Here is a 25,777-nt window from a genome sequence, read left to right on the forward strand (position 1 = left end):
TAAAAAAGACCTGTATTATTCTGTGAGCACCAAACTAAACTGGGTTGGGGTCTCAGACAATTTGCTCATATGATTACAAAGACAGACAGAAACTCCTGGATTGAAAAGGGCACCCATGAGTGCTCCCAGATTGGAGAGGGTGCAGGTCGGGGTGAGGAACCCACCCCCCTTGCATGAATTTAGTGCACCAGGCCCCTAGTACAGTAATAAAAGAAATACTAAAGGGGAGAAAAAATGGCAATGGAATAAGTGGAAGGCACACTGACAAGCTCTCAAGACCAAGCTGGTAAGACAACTAAAATGCAGGACAACCATCCTGAAAAACAGCTGAGCACTAGCTGGAGAGAACCCTGATAACAAAGAACGGGAAGTGGAGATTGCATACAGACTGGTAGGCAGTGCTGAAGCACAAAAGAGATGGCTGGGTTCCCACAGACAACAGTTGAATTTTGGAGGGATATTTTGGCTGTGGGCTGTTCCCACTAAGAACTCTGGTGTCTGAATCCCAAGCTGAGATCCCAAGCCCAGAGTACGAGAACTGAGAGGGGTGGCTGCAAAACATATGGATATGAAAAGCGGCAGGGTTATAGTCTGGCAGCGAGACGGCTAGAAACGCAGGCACCCTCTTAAATGCACAAAATTTCCTGTGCATCCACTCACCATGGGCTCTGGCTTACGGAGGGCAGAGTGGACTGAAACTGTGTGAGGAGAGTCCTGGACTGGGGTCTCTGGGGTTGGAACTCTGAGGGCAGCCACCCTAGTATCCTGTGCTAAGTCATTTCCTCGTGATATGGAGGACATCTTTCTGCTGTGGACCTTTGCCATCCAGGCAGTTTTTGCCTGGGGGAAGCCAATTGTCACACCCTGTTAGAACATGTCTGGCCCCACTCTCGGTCAATAGCCTGAAGGTTATCAAGGATGACAACAATCAGACTGCAGGCTGAGGTGGGTCCTGGAGGCTTTGAGTCTTTGCCTGATCTCCTTCTGGGCCAGCAATAGGAAAAGCAGACCTGGTGCACATCTTGGTCCTTTCCAAAGGAACCTGCCACAGTAGAGGGATCCAAAAGCTATGGATTGCTGAGAGCTCATAACTGGGTACACGGTTCCAATCGCAAGGAGTGTCTGACATTGTCCTACACTAGAGATCAGAAGTGTAGCAGATCTACCCAAATGCAAACAGGCAGCCAAAATGGGGAAACAAAAACACAACCCCCAAAGAAAGAACAAGAGAATTCTACTGAAGAGCCATCATTCAAAATAGATGGTGTCGGGGCGGGGAAATGGACACATATGTAATACCCTTTGTAATAAAAAATTAAAAAAAAAAATAGATGGTGAAATAAAGAACTTTCCAGACCGAAAAAAGGCTGCCCTGACAGATTTGGCTCAGAGGATAGAATGTCGGCTTGCAGACTGAAGGGTACTGGGTTCGATTTCAGTCTAGACCACTTGCCCGGGTTGCGGGCTGGATCCCGAGTAGGGGGTGGTCAGGAGGCAGCCAATCAATGATCCTCTCTCATCACTGATGTTTCTATCTCTCTCTTCCTCTCCCTTCCTCTCTGAAATCAATAAATATATATTTTTTAAAAAAATATTTAGCCAAAACCAGTTTGGCTCAGTGGATAGAGCGTTGTCCTGCGGACTGAAGGGTCCCAGGTTCAATTCCGGTCAAGGGCATGTACCTTGGTTGCAGGCTCCTTCCTGGTCAGGGCTCCTGCAGGAGGCAACTAATAGATGTGTTTCTCTCACATCGTTGCTTCTCTCTGTCTTTCCATCTCTTTTCCATTCTCTCTAAAAATCAATGAAAAATATCCTCGGGTGAAGATTAACAAAAAAATAAATAAATAAAGGTGATTAAATGTTAAAAAAAAAATGGGCAAAGGACCTAAATAGGTACTTCTCCCAAGTGGACATACGGACAGCTAAGAGACATGAAAAAATGTTTGGAGTTACTAATCATCATGAGATGCACATAAAATGACACCTGTAGAATGGCTATCATGAAAAAATCAACAAATGGAAAGTGCTGGCAGGATGTGGAGAAAAGGGAACCCCAGTACACTGCTGGTGCAAATGCAGACTGGTGAAGCCATTATGGAACAGTATGGAGTTTCCTCAAAAAATTAAACATGGAACTGCCATTTGATCCAGAGATCCCACTTCTAGGAATATATACTAAGAAACCCAAAACACCAATTATAAAAAAATGTATGCAGTCCTACCTTATAGCAGCACAATTTATATTAGGTGGGATCTGGTACTAGCCCAAGTGCCAATCAGTCACTGAGTGGATAAAAAAGCCATGGTACGTGTACACCATGAAATAATATGCAGCAATAGAAAAAGAAGGACCTCTTGCCCTTTGAGACAGCATGGAGGGACCTGGAGAATATTATCCTAAGCCAGTCAGAGAAAGATAAGTATCACATGATCTTACTCATCTGTGGAATCTAATAAACAAAATAAACTGATTAACAAGGTAGATCCAGAGAGATGGAAGCATGGGACAGACCGTGCAATCTGAGAGAGAACGTGCTGGGGTGTAGGTGGGTGGGAGGACAAAAACCAAAGAACTTGTATGCGTATATGCATAACCCATGGACACAGACAATAGGGTGGTGTAGGCCTACAGGAAGGTATGTGGTAGGGCTAGTAGGGGTGAATAGGGGGTAAAGGGGACATATGTAATACCTTCAACAATCTATATAGTAAAAGCCTAAGAACTGTTAAGGCGGGTCAACCAGAATGAACAATCGCTACGGTGCTCACCGGCCACTAGGAGGCAGATGGTCAACGAAGGAACTGCCCCCTGGTGGTCAGTGTGCTCCCACAGGGGGAGCGCTGATGAGCCAGAAGCCGGGCTCACACCTGGCGAGCACAGCAGCGCTGGTGAGAGGCCCTCTCCTGCCTCTGCAGCATTGCTAAAGAACAACAGGCCGAGCGGTAAGGGGCTGCAAGCAGGCGGGCAGTAAGGATCAAGGGGTCCTGGACTGCGAGAGATCACAGGCCAGGCTGAAGCCCCTGTGAACCCAGGGCACAAATATCGTGCACTGGGTGTCTAGTCTATATAATCCTATCTAATAAAAGAGAACTACGGTAATTAGTGTACAACTGCTACCCTTCCCATTGGCTAATCAGGGAGATATGCAAATTAACTGCCAGCCAAGATGGCGGCTGGCAGCCAGGCAGCTGGAAGCTAACATGAGGCTTGCTTGCTTCAGTGACGGAGGACTCCAACGTTCCCTGCCTGCCTTGCTGGCCTCTGAGCTTGCAGTTTGAAACATTGTAATAAATATAGAAGTTAAACAAAGCCCCAGAAACCTGCTTTCAGCCGCTGGGATCTCAGAGCTGGAGTTATACATTGTTTCAATTATAGAACCCAAACAAACCAGATACCTGCTTTCAGCAGCAGAGGCCTCAGAGCTGGAGCCAGAGCTAAAGCTGGCCCAGAATAAAAAAAAAAAAGAAGAAAGAGAGGAGCAGTTGGGAGCTTCAGTCACCCATCAGCCTGAAAACAGACCTCAGCCCCTCACCCAGACTGGCCAGGCACCCCAGTGGGGACCCCCACCCTGAAGGGTGTGTGACCAGCTGCAAACAGTCATCATCCCCTCACCCAGGCTGGCCAGGCACCCCAGTTGGGACCCCCACCCTGATCCAGAACACCCTTCAGGGCAAACCAGCCAGCCCCACTCATGCACCAGGCCTCTATCCTATATAGTAAAAGGGTAATATGCCTCCCAGCAGCGGGATCAGCAGAGCCACGAGGCCTCCCGGCACCGGGATCAGCGTGACGGGGCAACGGCCAAACCCCCTCATCGCCTTGCGGCTCTGTGTGTGACAGGGGTCGGGGCCACAACCTCCCTATCCACACTGCTCTGTTCGTGACAGGGGAAGGCACCCCAACCTCCTGATCAGCCCTGCTCTGTGTGTGACAGGGTAGAGCCATAACCTCCCCATCGGCCCTGCCCTGAGTTTGAGAGTGGCGGCACCCCAACGCCTTGATCAGACCTGCTCTGTGGGTGATAGAGGGTGGTGCCCCAACCCCCCCGAACCCTTCGCCACACGGGCCCTGCCCTGTTGTGGTGAAGTAGAGCCATAACCTCCCCATCAGCCCTGCCCTGAGTGTGACAGTGGCGGCGCCCCAACCCCCTGATCGGCCCTGCTCTGTGTGTGACAGGGGACAGTGCCCAACTCCCCTATCGGCCCTACTCTATGAGTGACAGGAGGGAGCTCCTCAACTCCGTGATGGGCCCTGCTCTGTGCATGACAGGGGGGAACTCCCCAACCCCCTGATCGACCCTGCTCTGTGCATGATAGGGTACGGAGCCCCAACCCCCCTGATCAGCCCTGCTCTGTGCATGACAGGGGGTGGCGCCGCAACCTCCCCATCAACCCTGCCTTGAGTGTGACAGGCGGTGGTGCCCCAACCCCCCAATCGGCCCTATCCTGAGCGTGACTGAGGGTAGGAGTTGCATGACAGGGGGCAGTGCCCCATCTCCCCAATCGGCCCTGCTCTGAGCCCGACCAGGGGCTGCACCTAGGGATTGGGCCTGCCCTCTGCCACCCGGGAGCAGGCCTAAGCCAGCAGGGCGTTATCTCCCGAGGGGTCCCAGACTGCGAGAGGGCGCAGGCTGGGCTGAGGGACCCCCATTTCCCCCCCGAGTGCACAAATTTTTGTGCACTGGGCCTCTAGTAATATATAAAAGCCTAAATAACCAAATGTCCGAATGACCATTTGACCATTCGCTATGATATGCACTGACCATAAGGGGGCAGATGCTCAACACAGCAGCTAACGCCTGGTGGTCAATGTGCTCTCATGGCAGGAGCCTTGCTCAGCTGACTGATGGGCGCCAGACGCCAGGCTAACGCCTGGTGAGTACCGCTGCGGTGGCACAACTCTCCAGCCCCTGTGGCAGTGTGCAACTGAGCAGCAGCGACATGCAGAGTGGGGCTGGGATGAGTGGGAGCGGCATAACACCCAGCAGAAGCTCGGGCTCCTCCGTGGCCACCTGTAGCTTCGTGCACTATATCCCTCGGGGGATGTCAGACCCTTCGGGGAGTAGGGCCACAGTCCGGATTGCGAGTGGGCCTAGGCCAGGCTGAGGGACCCCACTGCTGTACGCATCCGTTCACCAGGCCTCTAGTAAAGGTATAATTAAAAAAATACATAGTGAAAACAAAACCACCACCAATAAAACGTGATAATTTTCCAGTAATCAATAGAAAAAAAATGGTATCTACATACAACCTGATAAGGAATCCAAACTACTTTTACTTTTAAAAACATCTCTGAGCTACAAGAAAACACAAATGAAACCAACATAATGCCAAAATCAACCCAGTAACAAAAGGAAAATATCAGCCCTTGCTGGTTTGGTTCAGTGGATAGAGCGTCAGCCTGCAGACTGAAGGGTTCCAGGTTCGATTCTGATCAAGGGCACATGTCCGCTTTGCGGGCTTGATCCCTAGCAGGGAGCGTGCAGGGGGCAGCCAATCAATGATTCTCTCTCATCATTGATGTTTCTATCTCCCCCTCCCTCTCCCTTCTTCCCTTAAGTCAATAAAAATATATTAAATTTAAAAAACACCAAAAAAGTACAAAAGGAAAATAAAGGTAGGCAGAAATCATAAACAAGAATGAAACGAATGCCAGAGATGATAAATTACAAGGAATGAATTGAAAACATAAAATGAAGAGTATCAAAATCAGACGCGAAAGAATACGTGATGTCAAAGACACATCATTTGAAATCATTCAGGTGGAAAGAAAGAGGAAACATAAATTTAAAGAACACAGCAGCCCCAGCTGGTCTGGCTCAGTAGACAGAGCGTCAGCCTGCAGACTGAACGGTTTCAGGTTCGATTCCAGCCAAAGGCACATGCCTGGGTGTGGGCTTGACCCCCCAGTAGGGGACAGACGATCAATGATTCTCCCTCATCATTGATGTTTCTATCTCTTTCTCCCTCTCCCTTCCTCTTAAATCAATAACAGGCAGGTGGGCAGAGACAGAGGAAAACCAGGAAGGGAAAAAGAAAAAGGCATAAAAAGTTTATTTTAAAAAATAAAATAAGCTGCCGTAGCTGGCTTTGCTCAGTGGACAGTGTCGGCCTGTACACTGAAGGGTCCTGGGTTCAATTCCAGTCTGGAGCACAAGCCTGGGTTATGGACTAGATTCCTAGGAAGGACATGCTGGAGGCATGTGATGAATGATTCACTCCCATCATTGATATTTCTTTCTCTCTCTCCTCTCCCTTACTCTCTAAAATCAAGAAAAACATAAAACATTAACAACAAAAAACACAGGCTAAGGATGTAGAAAAATTATACCCAAAAATATGTACAAATGACCAACAGGAATATGAAAAATACTCTTCCTCGCTAATCAAGGTGGAATCCCTTAGGCTCCCTGCCACACTACCAACCACATATTCATCCCTATGAGTTCAGTGCAGCAGGTAGAGGGGCTGCACGGAGAGAAGCCGGCAGTGCAAGCAAAGGACAGCAACTACCCGGAAAACTGGAAATCACCCAGTGCCCACGGTCCACATGTGAGGACAGAGTGCACCTGAGAAAAGAGGCCTGGGGAAGTGCAAAGCCAAGTCCAGGTCATTCGTGAGAGTGAGGGTCTTACCCAGGGAGGATACAAGTTCAAAGTTCTCCAGCATCACATTCAGGTACAGCTGTCTCTGACCCTCATCAAGGAGGCTCCATTCCTCCCTGGAGAAGTACAGGGCAATGTCCTCAAAGGTCACCCCAACCTGTTAGAATTGAGACAATTGAAACCAGAGCTCTCTTTCTGAGAATCTGCACTCCTACTCCTTACACACACGTTCCCCACCCTCAATCTCCTCCAGGGCAACCATATTAGTGTGGACACCAGGCCCTAAGGCCAGTGCAGGCTGCTCTCTCATCACAGTCCCATTACTCACTGTGATTGCCCTCAGCAGAACAGCTGGGTTGGGAAGGGGGACAGCAGAGAAACACCATCTAAGCTCTGGGTGATGCCTGCAGGGCCCCAGCCTTCCTGCCAAGCAACACCACTGCAGTCTCCCAGAACATGCCTCCAGGACAAAGACAAACCTGGGCTTATGCCTCACCCTTTAATCCTCACACCAGGTCCCGGGACCATCAGCTCACACTTCCTCCAGATGTGCTCACCACTGGGTAATGTTCATCCCCTTCCCATCTTCAGTCCCAGGTTCACTCCCTCAGCTCTGCCACCATCCTGCCCCAATGCCACTGAATCTCGCTGGACTCACCCATGAACTTGGCATGCTATCCGAGAGAGCTTGTATTTCAGCCAGACCAGGTCAACCCAGTCCACTGATGGATCCCAGAGCCCAGAAAGCCCGGATTGAGATTGTGAAGTCCTCCCCGTTTGTCTCTGATCTTTACTTCAATAATCACCACCCACATCTCCATAGGAACCTCAGATACTAGTCACCCCCGTCCTCTCTGCCCTGCACGTGCTGTGTCCTCTGAAGCCACAACACTCCTCTCTCCCCTCCGCCTTCCTCACGGTCCTCCACGCGGGACTGAGCTGCAGGACGGGACAGGCGCCCGCACCCGGGCTGCCCTGTTCGGTGTGAGGAGGCGGTGAGGGCCCCGGCTCTCGCACTCACCTCAGCCCAGCGACTCAGTGCGGATGCGGCCATTGCACTCAGTGGAGGTAGCAGGGCGGGAGCGGCGGGAGAAGAGGCATCCGCGGGAAGGGCGGTCCCTGTCCCCGCCATGGAGCGGGTCACCCGCGTTACCACGTCCATCTTCACACCCGCGCGTGTGCTGTGTGCACCACAGCTCTCCCGGCTTTTCCCTCGGGGAATCTTCACTAGAAACTAGCGATCTGGAATCTCCGATAAGGTACCGACGGTAACCTGAGTCCAGACAAAATGCCTCCCTTGCGGACACCGGAAGTACCGCCTCTCGTACTTCACCGAAAGCGCATTTTCTGACCCTTCATTGGTTGCCGCGTGGTATTTCAGATTTCGCTTTTGCATAATGTGGGTTAGTCCCAGGCCGGGGTCCAGGGTTTACCCACCTCACCACCAGGGGAAAAAACCGAGATAGGCCTCTGGAGAGGCTTCCTATCCTAATGAAAGAGTCATCTTGAAAATGGCTAAAGGAAGTTATCTTTTCCTGGTGAAGGGGCTTGAGCATGTGCAAATGAAAACACATGATTCCTGAGCCCAATACAGCGACTCATAATAGAGGTATGAATGCATTAGAGTCTAGAACATTTTATCCCAAAATGACCTACTTAAACCATCATATATGAATAGGAAAAATATAACATAGGAATGTAGGGCAGACTTTTGAAATAAAAAAGAACTAAGATGCATAACATAAAATTTATTTTTTTGATAGATAGGGAGAGATACAGACACTATGAGAGAGACACATCCTTTGGCTGTCCCCTGCACGCCCCCTATTGGGGATTGAGCCCACAATCTGGGGATGTGCCCTGACCAGGAATGGAACTCCAGGATCTGTTGATCCATGGGAGGACTCTCAATCCACTGAGAAACACCTGCCAGGGCATAATATAAACTTTATTTTTATTTTTTTTAAATATATTTTATTGATTTTTTACAGAGAGGAAAGGAGAGAGATAGAGAGTTAGAAACATCGATGAGAGAGAAACATCGATCAGCTGCCTCCTGCACATCCCCCACTGGGGAAGTGGGCACAACCCAGGTACATGCCCTTGACCGGAATCGAACCTGGGACCCTTCAGTCCGCAGGCCAACGCTCCATCCACTGAGCCAAACCGGTTTCAGCCATAATATAAACTTTAAATGGAACTCTATTGTTTCGTTTTAATTTGAACATCAACTAAGATAAATTTTTAAAAAGTGGAAAAATCGACTTTTGTTATTGGTGGTTTTCTTCATGAGAAAATGCTATTGTAATCCTCATAGTGAAAAAAAATTGTCCTTTATAGACATATCTAACATGTCAGGTGTGATGATGTTTTAGACATTTCAATGTGATGAGACTATGAACATATTTATAAACAATATTTAGAGTAAATGAAGTCTATATTCATAATGAAAGTTGAGCCATGTATAACTCAGAAACTTAAAAAAATCACACAAAATATAAAAAGTAGTTATGACTATGCATCTGTGCAATAAATATTAAAATCAATAATAATTCTTGCTGGCTGGCGTGTTTCAGTGTTTGAGCATCAACCTATGAACCAGGTCAGAGTTCGATTCTGGTCATGTTACATGCCCGGGTTGTGGGCTAATACCCAGTGTGGAGTGTGCAGGAGGAAGCTGATCAATAATTCTGTCTCATCATTGATGTTTCTGTATGTCTCTCCTCCTCCCTTTCTCTCTAAAATCAATGAAAATATATTAACAAAACAAAACAAAAAACCCTAAATAATCTAACAGAAGAGTTTAAAATTTTTTTAAACTTGCCATAAATTATAGAAGTCAGTTCTAAATAAAAATAATCTCCAACATCCTGAAACTGAAACAATGGTCAGAGTCTGACACTCCTGGTGAACAGCTGGTATGGGAACACTGGAGAGCTCTTTCTTGTCCATGAAACATCTTCCCAATATACTCAAATCCCCTTGCTCCCCTCCTTTATGTTATTTATTTATAAATGAATATATATTTTTAATTGATTTGAGAGAGTAAGGGAGAGATAGAAACATCAATGATGAGAGAATCACTGATCTTCTGCCTCCTGCACACTCCCCACTGGGGATCAAGCCCATAACCAGGGCATGTGTCCCCGACTGCAATCGAACCCGGAACCCCTCTATGCACAGGCTAACACTCTACCTGCTAAGCCAAACCAGTCAGGGCACCCCTCCTTTAAATGTGTGCTCTTAAAATCTTCAGGAGCCACATGCTTGTCATTCCTGAGTGCTGCTCAATTTATACAGGGTGGAAAAAGTAAGTTTACAGTTGTGAGTATGCAAAACACAGTTTATTATTGTATGATTATTCTTGTAATATTGTATTAGAACTATAAACCTACATTTGCCCACCTGTTTTTACACATCACCTGTCACCTAAGAATTTACTATAACATGGAATATTTTCTCTTCAGTGATTGGCTACCCTTTTAATAAAGCCTTTGATGAACCCTGGTAGGGAACCTATTCCTTTATTCACTGCTGTGTCACACAGCCTCTGAAGCAGTGACATTATTAATAAAAGACTGTTGAACCGGTTTGGCTCAGTGGATAAAGAGTCAGCCCAGACTCGATTCCGGTCAAGGGCACATGCCTGGGTTGCGGACTCCATCCCCAATGTGGGGTGTGCAGTAGGCAGCTGATCAATGATTCTCTCTCATCATTGATGTTTCTATATCTCTCTCCCTTACTCTCTCAAATCAATAAAAATATATTTTTTTAAAAAACTGTTGAAAGAATGAAACTTGCTGCTATGGCTATTTTTCTACAATTCTAAATTGTTCTGCTCACATCTTACTCTATCTTTCTCACCTGACCAGTATTTCCCCAAGTTGGCATGAACTGAAAAACACACACACACACTTTGCTGTAAGAAGAATTTCAGTGTAGCCAAGTTTTCACGAGAGCCAAAGCTGAGGTTAATTTTCTCATCTCTTAACAATCAGGCCCTTGCCAGTTTGGCTCAGTGGATAGAGTGTCAGCCTGTGGACTGAAGGGTCCCAGGTTCAATTCCAGTCAATGGCATATACCTGGGTTGCAGGCTCCTCCCCACCCCAGGCCATGGTCAAGGCGTGTGCAGGAGGCAACTAATCAATGTGTTTCTCTCACACTGACATTTCTCTCTCTCTCTTAAAATCAAGAACACATTTTTTAAAAATGTCTACTTTTTAAAATATATTTTATTGATTTTTTTAGAGAGAAAGGGAGAGGGATAGAGAGTCAGAAACATTGATGAGAGAGAAACATCAATTTAGCTGTTCCTGCACACTCCCTACTGGGAATGTGCCCGCAACCAAGGTATATCCTTGACGGGAATCGAACCTGGGAACCTTCAGTCCGCAGGCCTACGCTCTATCCACTGAGCCAAACCAGCTGGGGCAAAAATGCCTATTTTTTTAACAAGGGTGTTTTTTCCTCTAATCCTGTCCAGTGTGGCTCAGATTTTAGAGCACTGGCCTACCCACTGAAGGGTCTTGTGTTTGAATCTGGTCAAGTGCACATACCTGAATTGCAGGTTCAATTCCTATCCTGGTTCGGGAAATGCAAGAGGCAACCAATTGCTGTGTCTCTCTCACAAGGATGTTTTCCTCTCACCCTTCCACTATAAAAATCAATGGAAAAATATTCTCGGGTGAGGATTAACAACAAAAAAAAGGTATGTTTTTCTCTCCCTCTCCCTTCCTCTCTACAACTGAATAAAAAATGCATACTTTTTTTTAAATATTTCATTTTATAAACCACTTGATGCTACTTATAAACTTGATGAAACACATCTAAATGTGCTGTTGTCTTTATAAAATTAATATATTGCTTAATTTTCTAAAAATGCGTTTTTACTGAGCTTTAGATTGAGCGGGAGAGGGCTAGAGATAAAAACATCAATGATTGAAACCCTACTGTGGTTTCAGCCCAAAATGTGGGCATGTGCCCTGACTGGGATTTGAACCAGTGACCTCTTGGTTCATGGGTTGACACTCAACAACTAACCCACACCAGCCAGGCTCAGTTTCATTTTCAAGTACTTCAAATATTCTGAAATAACACAAAGTACGAAGTAAAGAAATTCCAAAGTTAATTACACCATGAACTAAGCACAGACCACTCCTGTGTTGTATATATTAAAATTTAATCCATGATGAGAGAAACTGCCAGTTTAAAACTTACAAAATCAGCCCTGACCGGTGGATAGAGCGTCAGCCTGCGGAATCAAAGGTCCCAGGTTCGATTCCGGTCAAGGGCTGGTACCTTGGTTGCGGGCACATCCCCAGTAGGGAGTGTGCAGGAGGCAGCTGATCAATGTTTCTCTCTCATCGATGTTTCTAACTCTATCCTTCTACCTTCCTCTCTGTTAAAAATCAATAAAATATATTTTTTTAAAAATATTCACTCATTCTTGATCTCTAATGATCACGTATGAGATGTTTTACTTCCAACTAAAGTGTTTTTCATTCTGTCACATTCATTGGATTTACCTCAGAAAACACTCTTTAAACATATACTGTCCTAAAATATTTTCATCAATGTTGATTATATCTGAGGTTTATAAATTTTTTCATCAATATAAAATAAGAGGTAACTGGTCAATAAATACAGCACTATATTCTTTGTATTGAGCTATTATTCGTTGCATGCTATTATCTTGAGGGCCTACAGGTTTCCCACAAAGCAACTACCTGTAAATTCTCTTATGTTTAACTAGTGGCCCAGTGTACGAAATGTGTGCAGAGGGCGGGGGGAGTCCCCCAGCCCAGCCTGCACCCTCTCCAATTGGACATCCCTCTCATGATCTGGGACTCCTGGCTCCTAACCGCTCACCTGCCTGCCTGCATGATCGCCCCTAACCACTTCTGCCTGCCTGATCGACCTCAACTGTGGCTTGATCTCGCCCCCAACTGATCTCCCCTGCCGGCCTGATCTCACCCCCATCTGCCTCTGCCTGCCGGATTACACCTAACTGCCCTCCCTTGCCAACCTGATCTCTCCCCCAACAGCCCTCCCCTGCCAGTCTGATCTCGTCCCCAACTGCCCTTCCTTGCCATCCTGATCTTGCCCACAACTTCCCTCCCAGCACCTTGCAAATGTTAATTTAATTATGGATCCATTTGATAATGGGTGGTTCAAAACCTGATTTCCATTTCACAGCTAAGAATTTCACACAAATGGAGAGAACCCCCAACTGCCCTCCCCTGCTGGCCTGATCTCACCCTCAACAGCCCTCCCCTACCGGCCTGATTTTGCCCCTAACTGCTCTCTCCTGCCTGCCTAATCTCGCTCCCAATTTCCGTCCCGTCAGCCAGGTTGCCCACAACAGCCCTCCCCTGCCAGCCTGAGCTCGCATCAAACTGCCCTCCCGTCGGCCTGATCGCCCCTAACGGCCTCTACCTCAGCCCCCACCACCATGGCTTTGTCCAGAAGGAAGTCGGATGTCCAGAAGATGGCCAGTTGACCCGATCTAATTAGCATATTACCCTTTTAGTAGTATAGATAGATTATATAGGATAAGATTGCTTAAATGGGGGGAGGGAGCCTTTTTCATCAGGAGGAGTGCTCTTGGCACACAAAAATACATAATACCTACATCAGGACTGATAACCAGCCATGCACTATACTGCCAAACAGGTCATCAAAAAATTGAACTGCTTTCTTACACCTTACACCAAACAGCTGTTGCCCTTAAAACCCCTCCTCAGCCCCCACCTTAGGTTCTGCCTTTGCAGTTCACCCAGATGAGGTTCTAACTGGTCAGTTTCTATGCCAATCAGCATCAAAAGCTCCACCTCCTAGGCAGCCATTGGCTCCTCACACTTCACCCAGACTGGTTCTGACTGGTCAGTTTCTATGCCAGTCAGCGTCTCTGAGCCTATCAGTGGAACTGATGAGAACGGCAGGGCTGATCAGCAGCCCCAGCAGAGGCCAAGAGAAAGAGGCCAGCTGCTGGCCAGGCCCGGAGCAAAAGAGAAGGGGAAGTGCTGATCAAAAGCTGCCATAGAGGCTACAGATCAGACCCTATCTCTCTCTTTCCAGGCCTCTCTTCGGGTGTGATCCACAGCCCCCTCAGCAGTCACTGCTGTATCAGGGCATCCACAGTAGTGGCAGTCAGTGCTGGGTCGCTGTTGCTGGGTCACCACAGCAACCCAGCACTGACTTCCAGTTGGTTGAACCTTTGGTTGTGATGTGATGACCCCTGGCTCTTTATATATATAGATAAGGACAAGTCGGGAAAAGCTTTACCATAATCGCTGCATCCCTAGGGTTGTCTCCTGTATGTTTTCTTTGATGAACATTGAAACGACTTCGTAGTGAAGGCTTTCCCATCTTTATTGCATTCATAGTGTTTCTCTTCTGTGTTCATTCTGATGGGTAATGAGATTATTTTTGCACAATGAGAATTTCCCACGTTCAGAACATGAAGTCTTTCCTTAGTGAAATGTCTGATGTTGCACGAGGCATATCTTTTTCCTAAAGCCTTCACCACATCCATTGCATTTGTATGGTTTCTCTGTGGTATGAATTTGCTAATGTATACTTAGAGTATTCTTCATGGTGAAGTCCATTCATGGCATATAGTTTATCTCCATATGAATTTGCAGAGGTGCAATGAGCATGCTTTTTTCAGGTTAGCCTTTGACACATTCATTGAATATTTAAGGTTTCTCTTACATATAAGTGCACCAATGTACACTGAGATCACTCTTCATGGTGAAGCCATTTCCACATATGCTACATACATAAGGCTTCTCTCCTGTATGTTTGCTGTTGTCAGATGGCAGGGCTCCTTAAGAGGAAGCCTTTCCCACATTCACTACAACATATGAGGTTTCCCTTCTGTATGAATCCGCTGATGTACAATCAGCTTGTTTTTCACTGTGAAGCCTTTTCCACATTCACTGCACACGTAGGGTTTCTCCCCCGTGTGAATGCGCCGATGTACACTGAGTTTGTACTTCTGAGTAAAGCCTTTCCCACATTCTTTACACATATATGGTTTCTCAGAAGTATGAGTTTGCTCATGGACAGTGAGACCCCCCTTCATACTGAAGCCTTTTCCACATACATTGCATACATAGGGTTTCTCTCCTGTATGTGCCCGTTGGTGTCTGATGAGAGGGCACATCCAGGGGAAGCATTTCCCACACTCAGTACATACATAAGGTTTATCTCCAGTATGAATTCGCTGATGTACAATGAGGCAGTGCTTCATTGAGAAGCCTTTCCCACATTCACTACACACATACGGTTTCTCTAAAGTATGAGTTCTTCGATGTACAGTGAGATCAGTCTTCATGGTGAAGCCTTTTTCACATACAATACATACATAGGGCTTCTCTCCTGTATGTGCTCGCTGATGTCTGATTAGAGTGTTCTTCCAGGTGAAGTCTTTCCCACACTCATTACATATGTAGGGTTTCTCTCCAGTATGAGTTCGTTGATGTAGGATGAGGCCACGCTTCACTGAAAAGCCTTTTCCACATTCTGTGCATGTATAAGGTTTCTCTCCTGTATGAGTTTTCTGATGGGTAGTAAGACTAAACTTAGTAGAGAAGGTCTTCCCACATAGACTGCATCCATAGGGTTTTTCTCCTGTATGAGTGTTTTGATGTTTAGTGAGACAAAACTTTGTAGAGAAGGTCTTTCCACATAGATTGCATCCATGGGGTTTCTCTCCTGTATGAATTTTTTGATGGGTAGTGAGACTAAACTTCGTAGAGAAGTTCTTGCCACATAAACTGCACCCATGGGGTTTCTCTCCTGTATGACTTCGCTGATGATAAATGAGCCGAGACTTTTTGATGAATGCTTTACCACATTCACTGCACACATAAGATTTCTGTCCCATGTGAGTTTTCTGATGTATACTGAACTGTGATGGCGTGAGGAAGGTTTTGTCACATTTAGTGCATTCATACTGTTTCAGTTCATTATGAATTCTTGGATGGGCAGTGAGCCTGGACTTTCTAGAGAAGGCTTTACTACATGGACAGCATCCATTAGGTTTTTCTCTAGAATGAACTCTCTGATGATCAGTGAGCTGAGACATTTTCATGAAGGCTTTTCCACATTCAGGGCATATGTGGAATTTCTCAATGTGGTAAGTTCTCTGTTCCTGAATGGCCTGCGACTTATTATTGATGGGTTTGGTGCCGACAGGCAATATAATTTCAGTGTAAAATTGTTCATGGTTAGCATGCAGAATGGGTGTGTCCTCTCCTGTCAACTCAACAAAGTTCTTTATGTTACAGTTTCTGTTTTGGTTTTCAAAACTTAACTTTGATATTGGAAGTTTTTCATGCATCTCAAACATATTGTGATTTTGCTTTAATAGGAAATTACCTTTGCTCTGATTAACAATATCTCCAAACATACTATTTTCACAGCATGTTTCCAGACTCTGAATGCTTCGACTTTGCAAGGGATACTGCAGAGAATCACCAACTGTACCTTCTACTAGGACAGAAGAGAAAAGTGAATCATTCTGTAATCTCTCATAAACTTAGTTTGAAATAAAACATTACAAATGCCTTCATGTGGAGTAATTATTTACTGACAAGCCTATGTGTTGTAGAATAAGAAATAAATTTGGTCTATGTCCACAGTACTTGACAATAAGCTTGTTAAACTGTATAATTTCCTAAGTGATAGTATCTTTTGCTAAACATAAAAAACCCCACAAACCACTTTATAACAGTGAATTTATACTAATAATACTACAAAGCTTCAGGATGGATCTAGTCACCACAAAGACCAATTGATTAGTAAATTGGACTTTCAGCTCTACCCACTGACTTCTGAGAAAGGATGGAGGACATAAAAATTAAAGCTCTATTAAAACCATTTTTTTTCCCCAGCCGGAGTGGCTCAGTTGGTTGAACATCGTCCTATGCATGCCTCAATTCCTGGTCAGGACACATATCTGGGTTGTGGGTTTGATTCCTGGTCAAGGAGCAAACAGAAGGCAACCAATCTCTCCTTCTCTCTCACTCTCCTATCCCCCTTCCTTTCTTCTCTCTAGCATGTCCTTAAGGTTTCCTAGACCCCACGGTAGTGGTTTCCTTTGTTTTTTCTTTTTACTTAACCCCCCCACAGTATTTCTTAATAGTTTATTTACAAAAGAAACTATTCCTTAGATCAAATATCCATCTTTCATAGTTCAGGTACATGGAACAGTGACAGACTTCCATGGAATTCAACGCAAAGAAATTATGTGCATTCCAAGATCACTTTGCACTTTGAAAGATATGTCTTCCTCACCCACTCAAAATCTTTCACAGAATCATACTTTCTGTAGAAATCTATGTATGCCACCTTTCTTGGTTTAGCCTCAGCAAACTGACAGAAAGCTGCAACCCCCAGTGATACAATGATGGCTCCAACAATATGATATTGCAGACCTCTGGCCAAAAGGCCTCCTATCTAGGTTTTGTCAAAGCACTGGAAGACATGGTAGTTATATTCTCCTAGGGAGGCACAGGAAGGAAGGGTAGTGGACTGATTCCTCCCATAAAGCCCAAGATGTTTATTTGGGCTTTGGGGGCAAGAACAAGGTTTCCCCTAACCTCAAGGATCTTCTGGCTGTTATAATAATCAAATACCCTGTATAAAAATTTCTTAACCTGCCCTAACCAGTTTTGCTCAGTGGATAGAGTGTCAGCCTGTGGACTGAAGGGTCCTAGTTTCGATTCCGGTGGAGGGCACATGCCTGCGTTGCAGGCTTGATCCCCAGTAAGGGGCATGCAGGAGGCAGTTGATTGATAATTCCCTCTCATCATTGATGTTTCTAGCTTCTCTCCCTTCCTCTCTGAAATCAATAAAAATATGTTTTAAAAATTCTTAACCAGATCCGATCAGATCCTGGGCTAGTGAACACATCATGTGCCCAATGGGTGGTTTACCCAGGTTGCAAGGGGACAGAAGTTCCCAATTTCAAGAATCGTTCAGACCTTCTATTATATACCTACTAGAGGCCTGTTGCACAAAATTCATGCATTGGGGGGTGGGGGGTGTCCCTCAGCCCAGCCTGCACCCTCTCACAATCTGGGACCCCTCAAGGGATGTCTGACTGTCAGTTTAAACCTGATCCCTGCGAGATTGGACTTAAAACCGGTAGTAGGACATCCCTCTCACAATCCGGGACTGCTGGCTCCCAACCACTCACCTGCCTGCCTGCCTGATTGCCCCTTACCACTTCCTGATCACCCCAACCACTCTGCCTGCCTGCCTAATCACCCCTAATCACTCTGTCAGCCTGATCAACCCTAATCACTCTGCCTGCCTGCCTGATTACCCCTAACTGCTTGCCTGCTTGCCCCTAACCACCTCAACCTCGCCCCCCTTGCTAGGGCTTTGTCTGGAAGGACGTCCAGAATGATGTCTGGAAGGTCATTCGGCTGTCCGGTCTAATTAGCATATTATGCTTTTATTATTACAGTCAGTATCCATTATAACAAACTGGTAAATATAAGTAAGTATTTCTCTGAGTTCTGTGAGATGCTCTACCAAATTAATTGAACTAAGGAGGGGCTCATGAGAACTTCCAATCTATAGCCAGTTGGTCAGAAGCACAGGTGACAATCAGGACTTGTGTTTGGCATGTAAAGGGGCAATCAACTCTTAACTTGTAGGCTCTGATACTATTTCAAAGTGGATAGTGTGCTATTTGAGTTAAATTTGTAGGAAATCCAAGTTTAATAATTCTAGGTACAGACACTTGAAGCGTTGGCCTGTGGACTGAAGTGTTAGGGGTTTGATTCTAGTCAGGGGCACATGCCTGGGTTGCGGGCTCGATCCCCAGAAGGGGGCGTGCAAGAGGCAGCTGATCGATGATTCTCTCTCATCATTGATGTTTCTATCTCTCTCTCCGTCTCCCTTCCTCTCTGAAATCAATAAAAATATATTTAAAAAATAAATAAATAAAATAAAGCAACCACCGTCTGTGAAACTTGGTTAAAGGAGCAATGGAAATTTAAGAGGTGGAGGGAATCAGGATATACAGGGTGGGGCAAAAATAGGTTTACATATGGAAAATGATACAATAATTTAAAAATAATAATACAATAAATAAATTATCAAGACCCCAACTAATGGTCTGGCTGGAACATACTGTGTTGTGTTCCTACAAAAAGAGGATGGGTACCTTGCATTAAAGTGTTAACTCAGCGTGCCTGGGTCACACCATCGCTACACATTCCAAAGAAAGGACTGGCCCTGACTGATTAGAAGATAAACCTCTGATTCCCTGGAGAATCCCTGCCTGGTAGGAGTGTTTTTATAACTGAGCTCTTAGGCCATACCAGAGAGTTAATGTGAACAATTAAATTTATGGCCTAGGACTGTTTTTGTGTGCCTGAGGCTTAGGAAAACACTGTAACCTTTTGACTTTAGGAGCTAGAGACACCAGCTGAATCAGCTTCCCTGGTAGGCAATCCTTCGCATGCGTCCCCAACATCATTGCTGGGAGAATTGAGAAATTTTTTAAGATGATAAACATTTATTATCTGTCTCCGTAAGTCAGAAGTCCAACCATAGAATCATTGGGTCCTTCTCTCAAGGTCTCAAGACTACATGAATATGTCAGTCAGATCTGCGATCTGATCTGGCACTGGGCCCCCTTCCAAGTTCACTGATGGTGAGCAGAATTTAGTTCCTGTGGTTGTGGGACTGAGGCTGTCACCTCCCAGAGATGGCATGCTGTGTCCTGAAAGGTGACCCTCTCCACAACATGGCAGTTTGCTTTAAGGTTAATAGGAGAGCACCTCTGCTATTTCTGCTTCTTGTCTCTTAACTTTAGAAACATGATTAGTTCCAACAATGTAGCATGTTTCATGTGACTCCTGAATGTTTTCCTATATACCTTTTATCTTTAGTAACTTTAATCTGTATTGTTTTCCTGTCACAAATTGCAACCATATGTATAACAGTACACTTCCCTCCATGATAATGTCTCCCTCCTACATTACAGGCAAAGTGATCCAGTTCCTCACATTCCAGATCCAGTTCTTTGAACTTCCCATTGTTTCACATTTTAAAAGGTCCAGGAAGCTGGCTCAGATCCCTCATCTGTGTGCTCAAAGGCAGCTTATCAAAGAGCCATTCCCACTCCTAAAAACACAGTTCCAGGATAAACACCCACAGTGTTCCACTGGCTATATTAATTTTCCATATAGCAATTTTTACCCTAGGATATGTTTATTATTTATTATATAGTACTTCTATGGAGAACAAAATAATGGTGTCTATTTATTTAAGTTTCTTTTGTACTGCTGTTAGCTTTAAAAATATTAGGCTATCAAAATACAAGTTTTTTTAAAATACAACAATTACCTCAATTGTAGGAGGCAATCACAGGTATGGAAAACACTAAAGAGTGTTTAGGAAGAGGACAGAAACTCTCTAAGCAACACGATAGCGTATCACAGAGATCACTGAAAGAGAAACTGTAATTTCATATGACAGGAAACTTGGTTACCTAGGCCAAGTGTCATCAGAATATGATGGGAAAATAATCAATTTTATTTTTATATCCTAGCAATATACAATTGGAAAATGCAAACCAGAAAACAATTACATTCATTATATCATAAAAAGGAATATCTCACTTACAAAGAAATGTAAGGAAAGTGTAAAATGTCTATTTTGAAGCTTATAAAATGTTGTGCGGGAAAAAATTAAAGACCAATTTAGATAGAAAAGCACCCAATGAGAGAAACAGCGATCAGACTATCAATCCCCAGAGGGAAAGTAGGCGAGGGTAGGGGTAAGGGGAAGAGATCAACCAAAGGACTTGTATGCATGCATATAAGCCAAACCAATGGACACGGACAACAGGAGGATGAGAGCATGAGTGGGGGTGGGGGAGGTTGGGGGAAAATGGGAGGATGAAGACACATTTGTAATACCCTAACCAATAAAGAAATTTAAAAAAAAGAAAGAAAGGAAAGAAAAGCACCCAATGATTCTGGACTAGGATGTATGTCATGGTTAAGATGGAATCCCTACCCAATTGAGATACAGATTTAGTGTAATCCCTATAAAAAACCAAGCTAGGTTTTTTTTCTCCCCAGAAATTCATAATCTGATTCTAAAATTCAAGGGGGAAATTAAAGGATCCAAAAGTCAAAACTATCTTGAAAGAGAAGAACAGAACTGAAGGATTCACCCTTTCTAATTTAGAAATGAAATACAAAGCTATAGGAATTAAGGCCACAATGAAAATATGTACATATAAAGTTTTCCAAAATTCACTGTGGTGATGGTTGCAATACTATATGAATATACTAAAAAAAAATTAACTATATCATTTAAATGGGTAAGTTGTATGGTATGTGAATTAAGTCTAAGTAAAAGCATTAAAAATATGATGTGAAAACAAAAGCCACTGGCAAATAAATGCACTAATAACATCTAAAAATGAAGAAAAATCTGAATTAGGAAAACTAGGAAGAATGTGATTTGAAGCCGAAATAAATTATAACTTAGTTTTGGCTGGAACTGTACATGTAGCATGTGAAAAAATCTTTTCTCATTCATTAAGTAAGACAGTAGAGACGTTTAAGAAGAGAGCTCAGCATGTAGGGATGCCAGGCTGAATAGCATTTAAAATATATAGTGCAGAAAGAGAAACTATAACTTAAAAAGATGATTCCTGCTCTCACACACAAAATGAGAAGTCAGAGGCCAGCTGTCATGATGATGAGTAAAATACATCAGAAGAAAGTGTACATTAGACCAGCGGTCACCAACTTTTCGGACCTCACGGACCACTGGTTGGCGACTGCTACATTAGACAATATTGAGGGAGAAGTAAATCTGGGGGTCCATTTCACAGAACAGAGAGAGGGAAATATTCATGGGAATAGGGAAAACGTTAAAGAGTGATGAGAAGTGAGTATGAAGAGCCTTGGAGGGAGACGAGCAAAGAATTACATAAATGCAGTTTATCATGGGGGCCCAGCATCCAAGGTGGGGTGGATGCTAAGGAGGGAAATCACTATTTTCTAACAGGGTACGAAGGCCCAGTAGAAAGAAAGAAGCGATGAATTCAAAGTTCTGTCTTTCCAGAAAGGTCTGGAAAGTGGAATTTTATAGCAAGAGAAGTGATAACACAGGTAGAGACACTGTAACGGTGGACAAAGAAGATCTGAGAATCTTATGGAGAAGAAAACTCTGCAAATAAAAACAAGATGTAGCCCTGAAGGGTCCTGGGTTCGTTTCAGTCAAGTGCACATGCCCAGGTTGTGGGCTTGATCCCCAATAGGGAGTGTGCAGGAGGCAGCCGATCAATGATTCTCTCTCATCACTGACGTTTCTCTCTCTCGCTCCCTCTTCCTTCCCCTCTGAAATAAATAACAATATGTTTTAAAAAACACACAAACAAGATGTAAATAAAATAAACAGGGGTCAGAGCTCAGGAGAGACAAAAGAGACAAAAGGTATAATTTCCCCTAAACATCTACAAAGAAAAAGCATTCTCATACATGGAGGGGTGGTTTGAGTTTCCTCATTCACTGTCACAGCTCTGATGCTGCATGACTAGAATGTGACTTTCCTGCTGCCCGCCTTGCTGGTTCTCACCCCCTCACCTGGAGAGACTAGACAGTGGAGTCCACGCTGTACTGCCCACGGTTCTTCCTCTCGTTCCAACTTGAAGAGTGTGTCTGGTTTGCTGACGTGATACCCTGCTCATGAAAAACAAAAGAAGACTTAGACATACTAAATTGAGTTGGGGGTCTGTCAAGGGAGAATGCTATGTTGCAGGGAATGACCAGGTTTCACATCTGTAACACAAAGACTTTTCTCTCAGGAGAGGAGACATTATACCCTCTTGTCTGGCACAAGAAAAGGATCTGAGATTCTACCATTTCAGAGAACTGTAGTCATTCTAAAGCAGCAGTTCTCAACCTGTGGGTCGCAACCCCTTTGAAGGTCGAACGACCCTTTCACAAGGGGTCGCCTAAGACCATCGGAAAACACATATATAATTACATATTGTTTTTGTGATGAATCACTATGCTTTCATTATGTTCAATTTGTAACAATGAAATTGGGGGTCACCACAACATGAGGAACTGTATTAAAGGGTCACGGCATTAGGAAGGTTGAGAACCACTGTTCTACTAAAGAGTTAAGCAGCTGAGGGGGGAAAGTCCACTATCAGGGCTCCTTTTGAGTGACACAGGGGAGCTGTCCTCACCCAGTGACACCAGGTGGCTGTAGGTCTCCAACATCACGTCCCTGTACAGGTCCTTCTGCTCGGGGCCCAGGAGCTGCCACTCCTCCCAGCTGAAGTCCACGGCCACATCGTGAAATGTCAGGGATTCCTGTACCAACTCCATGCTGTGTAATGGAAGGATGTCCTTTAGATACGTGTCAAGGTAACACACATTCAAACCTGCAGAGAATTTTTGAGTTTATTAGAGCCAAACTGATGACCTCTGCCGGAAAGCAAACTCTAAACAGATTGAGAAAATGCTCTAGAAAATGGCAGTTCTGCACTTTATTTTATACATTATAATCAAACTAGAGGCCCAGTACACGAAATTCATGCACTTGGAGGCGGGGGGAGGGGGAGTCCCTCAGCCCGGATTGCAAGAGGGTACAGGCCAGGCAGATGGACCCTACTGATGCACAATTGGGGCCAGGGAGGGATGCAGGAGGCTGGCCAGCTGGGGAGGGACCGTAGGAGGGCTCCAGGGCATGTCTGGCCTGTCTCGCTCAGTCCCGATCAGCTGGACCCCAGCAGCAAGCTAACTTACAAGTCAGAGCAACTGCTCCCTGGTGGTCAGTGCACGTAATAGCAACTGGTCGACCAGTGAACTATCTGCCCCATGGTGGTCAGTTCACGTCATAGCAACTGGTCGACCAGTCGACTGCCCCATGGTGGTCAGTGCATGTCATAGCAGCAGTTGAGCAGCCTTAGCATATATCATTAGCATATTACGCTTTGATTGGTTGAATGGCTGACCGGACAACTGGACACATAGCATATTAGGCTTTTATTATATAGGAAGGAAAGATATAAGTGGGTTACATGAAATCCACTGGTAATAGATTAGGGAGGTGGGAAAAAGCAGGGGGGGTACCTCTAGGGTTGGATAAAAAGTGAAATGACAAACCCATACTTATTTACATAAGTGGGTATGGAATAATTAACAGTCAACAATTAAGTCAATCAACAATGAGGGATGTGTGGGCTTTGCTCTGGTGTGATATCTGTGCTTTGAGAGACATAGAAAAATGGTATTACTTTGACATTCCAAAGGTATGCAATTATAGATGCAAAATGATAAAAATAGGCTCAGTTAAGGGAAAGACTGACTTTTAAAATATATTTTTATTGATTTTTTTTTACAGAGAGGACGGGAGAGGGAGAGTCAGAAACATCGATGAGAGAGAAACATCGATCAGCTGCCTCCTGCACACCCCCCACCAGGGATGTGCCCGCAACCAAGGCACACGTCCCTGACCTGAATCGAACCCGGGACCCCTCAGTCTGCAGGCCGACACTCTATCCACTGAGCCAAACCGGTTAGGGCAGGAAAGACTGGCCTTTGTCAGGGAAGATTCTAGCCTAGGACATGACTACCACCATGAACTGCTTTTAGTTGAAGAGTTTTAATTTCAGACCATCCTTGTGGTTACTTTAGGTCTCTGATTTTGTAAGGACTCCAAGCAGGCCTCCTCTGAGCTTGACAGGTTTAGTATATGGCCCATTTTCATCCACATATGGAAGAAATATTAGTCTTTCTGCTCATTTTCAATTTATAGGTTGCATCTGTGGAGCTAATGGGATTTTATTTCCATATACACTTGATTACATGCCTAGTAAAAACAAACTGGGGCAAAATTAGGTTTTCTGTTGTTCATATGAAAAATAATACAATAATTAATAGATAATAATACCAGAATAAACTGTTTGGCATACTCAGAACTGTTAACCTACTTTCCCCCCACTGTTTTGTAATTGTGCATTCAGTTACCCATGCATTCTATACACACAAACCGTCCTGATGAATGGAGGTGGGTTGTTTTTTTTTAATCCTCACCAATAGATATTTTTCCATTGATTTTTAGAGAGAGGGAAAGACAGAGGGGAATATCAATGTGAGAGAAACATATCAATTGGTTGCTTCCTGCATGAGTCCCAACTAGGTCCCCAGTCTGGGAGTAGCGTGCAACCAATGTACACGCTCTTGACCTGGAATGGAATCTGGGGCCTTTTGGTCCACAGGCTGATGCTCTATCCACTGTGCCAAACTGGATAGGGTGGGAAGGTGAGTTTTTTTTTATAGGCCTCAATAAATCCATTAATGAAGAAAGGCAAAGATAAAAAAAATTCAGTCACCTAGAGCATTTTCTTCTGTCCTCTGAAAAGAGCTAGCAATAAATTTCTGTTCAGAAAGCTTCAAAAAAAGAAAAGTAAAAATTAAGAAATCTGTCTTCATCCCTGACCGGTTTGGCTCAGTGGATAGCGTCAGCCTGTGGACTGAGGGTTCACCGATGTTTCTGACTCTCTATCCCTCTCCCTTTATCTCTGTAAAAAATCAATAAAATATATTTAAAAAAAAAAAGAAATCTGTCTTCAGTCAACTGTGACCCGGAAATGCTGATACCCAACCCTGCAACTTCCTTATGCTTCACATGTTCTATTGTGACTAATCCTATCTAATAAGAGAGAAACATGGTAATTAGCATACGACCGCTAGCTACACTTCCCATTGGCTAATCAGGGCAATATGCAAATTAACTGCCAGCCAAGATGGCAGCTGGCAGCCAGGCAGCTGGAAGCGAACATGAGGCTTGCTTGCTTCAGTGATGGAGGACTCCAACATTCCCTGCCTGACTTGCCTGCCTCTCAGCTGCAACTCTAAGCAACTATGTTGCGAATAAAGAAGCTAAAAATACCCCAGAAACCTGCTTTACTCAGTGGAGCTTCAGCCAGCCGGACTGCAACATGGTATCAAATACAGAAGGTAAACAAAGATATCCCTCCCAGCACCGGGATCAGCGGTGCTGCGAGGCCTCCTGGAACTGGGATCAGCGTGACGGGGGCAGCGCTCAAACCTCCTGATCGCCCTGCGGCTCTGTGTGTGACAGGGGGCGGGGCCACAACCTCCCTATCCCCC

The 25,777-nt window shown here is 44.8% G+C and overlaps 2 protein-coding genes across 2 annotated transcripts in view; both read right to left on the minus strand.

Annotated features, from left to right (window-relative positions):
* Positions 1–8,319, minus strand: part of LOC102763430 (zinc finger protein 211-like) — a 12,309-nt gene extending 3,990 nt beyond the window's left edge. Inside the window, 2 exon segments of the mRNA XM_015569906.1 lie at positions 6,636–6,762; positions 7,627–8,319. Of these exon segments, the coding sequence (XP_015425392.1) occupies positions 6,636–6,762; positions 7,627–7,767 (268 nt within the window). The 5' untranslated portion in view covers positions 7,768–8,319.
* A 5,377-nt stretch (positions 8,320–13,696) lies between these two features.
* LOC102763139 (zinc finger protein 615-like) overlaps positions 13,697–25,777 on the minus strand; it is a 15,075-nt gene continuing 2,994 nt past the window's right edge. The window contains 7 exon segments of the mRNA XM_015569918.1: positions 13,697–13,907; positions 13,910–13,947; positions 13,949–14,014; positions 14,016–14,194; positions 14,506–16,100; positions 22,235–22,330; positions 22,846–23,043. Coding sequence (XP_015425404.1) covers positions 13,780–13,907; positions 13,910–13,947; positions 13,949–14,014; positions 14,016–14,194; positions 14,506–16,100; positions 22,235–22,330; positions 22,846–22,987 — 2,244 coding nt within the window. The 5' untranslated portion in view covers positions 22,988–23,043 and the 3' untranslated portion in view covers positions 13,697–13,779.

This window comes from Myotis davidii, unplaced genomic scaffold (genome assembly GCF_000327345.1).
Source record: "Myotis davidii unplaced genomic scaffold, ASM32734v1 scaffold1786, whole genome shotgun sequence".
Lineage (NCBI taxonomy): Eukaryota > Metazoa > Chordata > Mammalia > Chiroptera > Vespertilionidae > Myotis > Myotis davidii.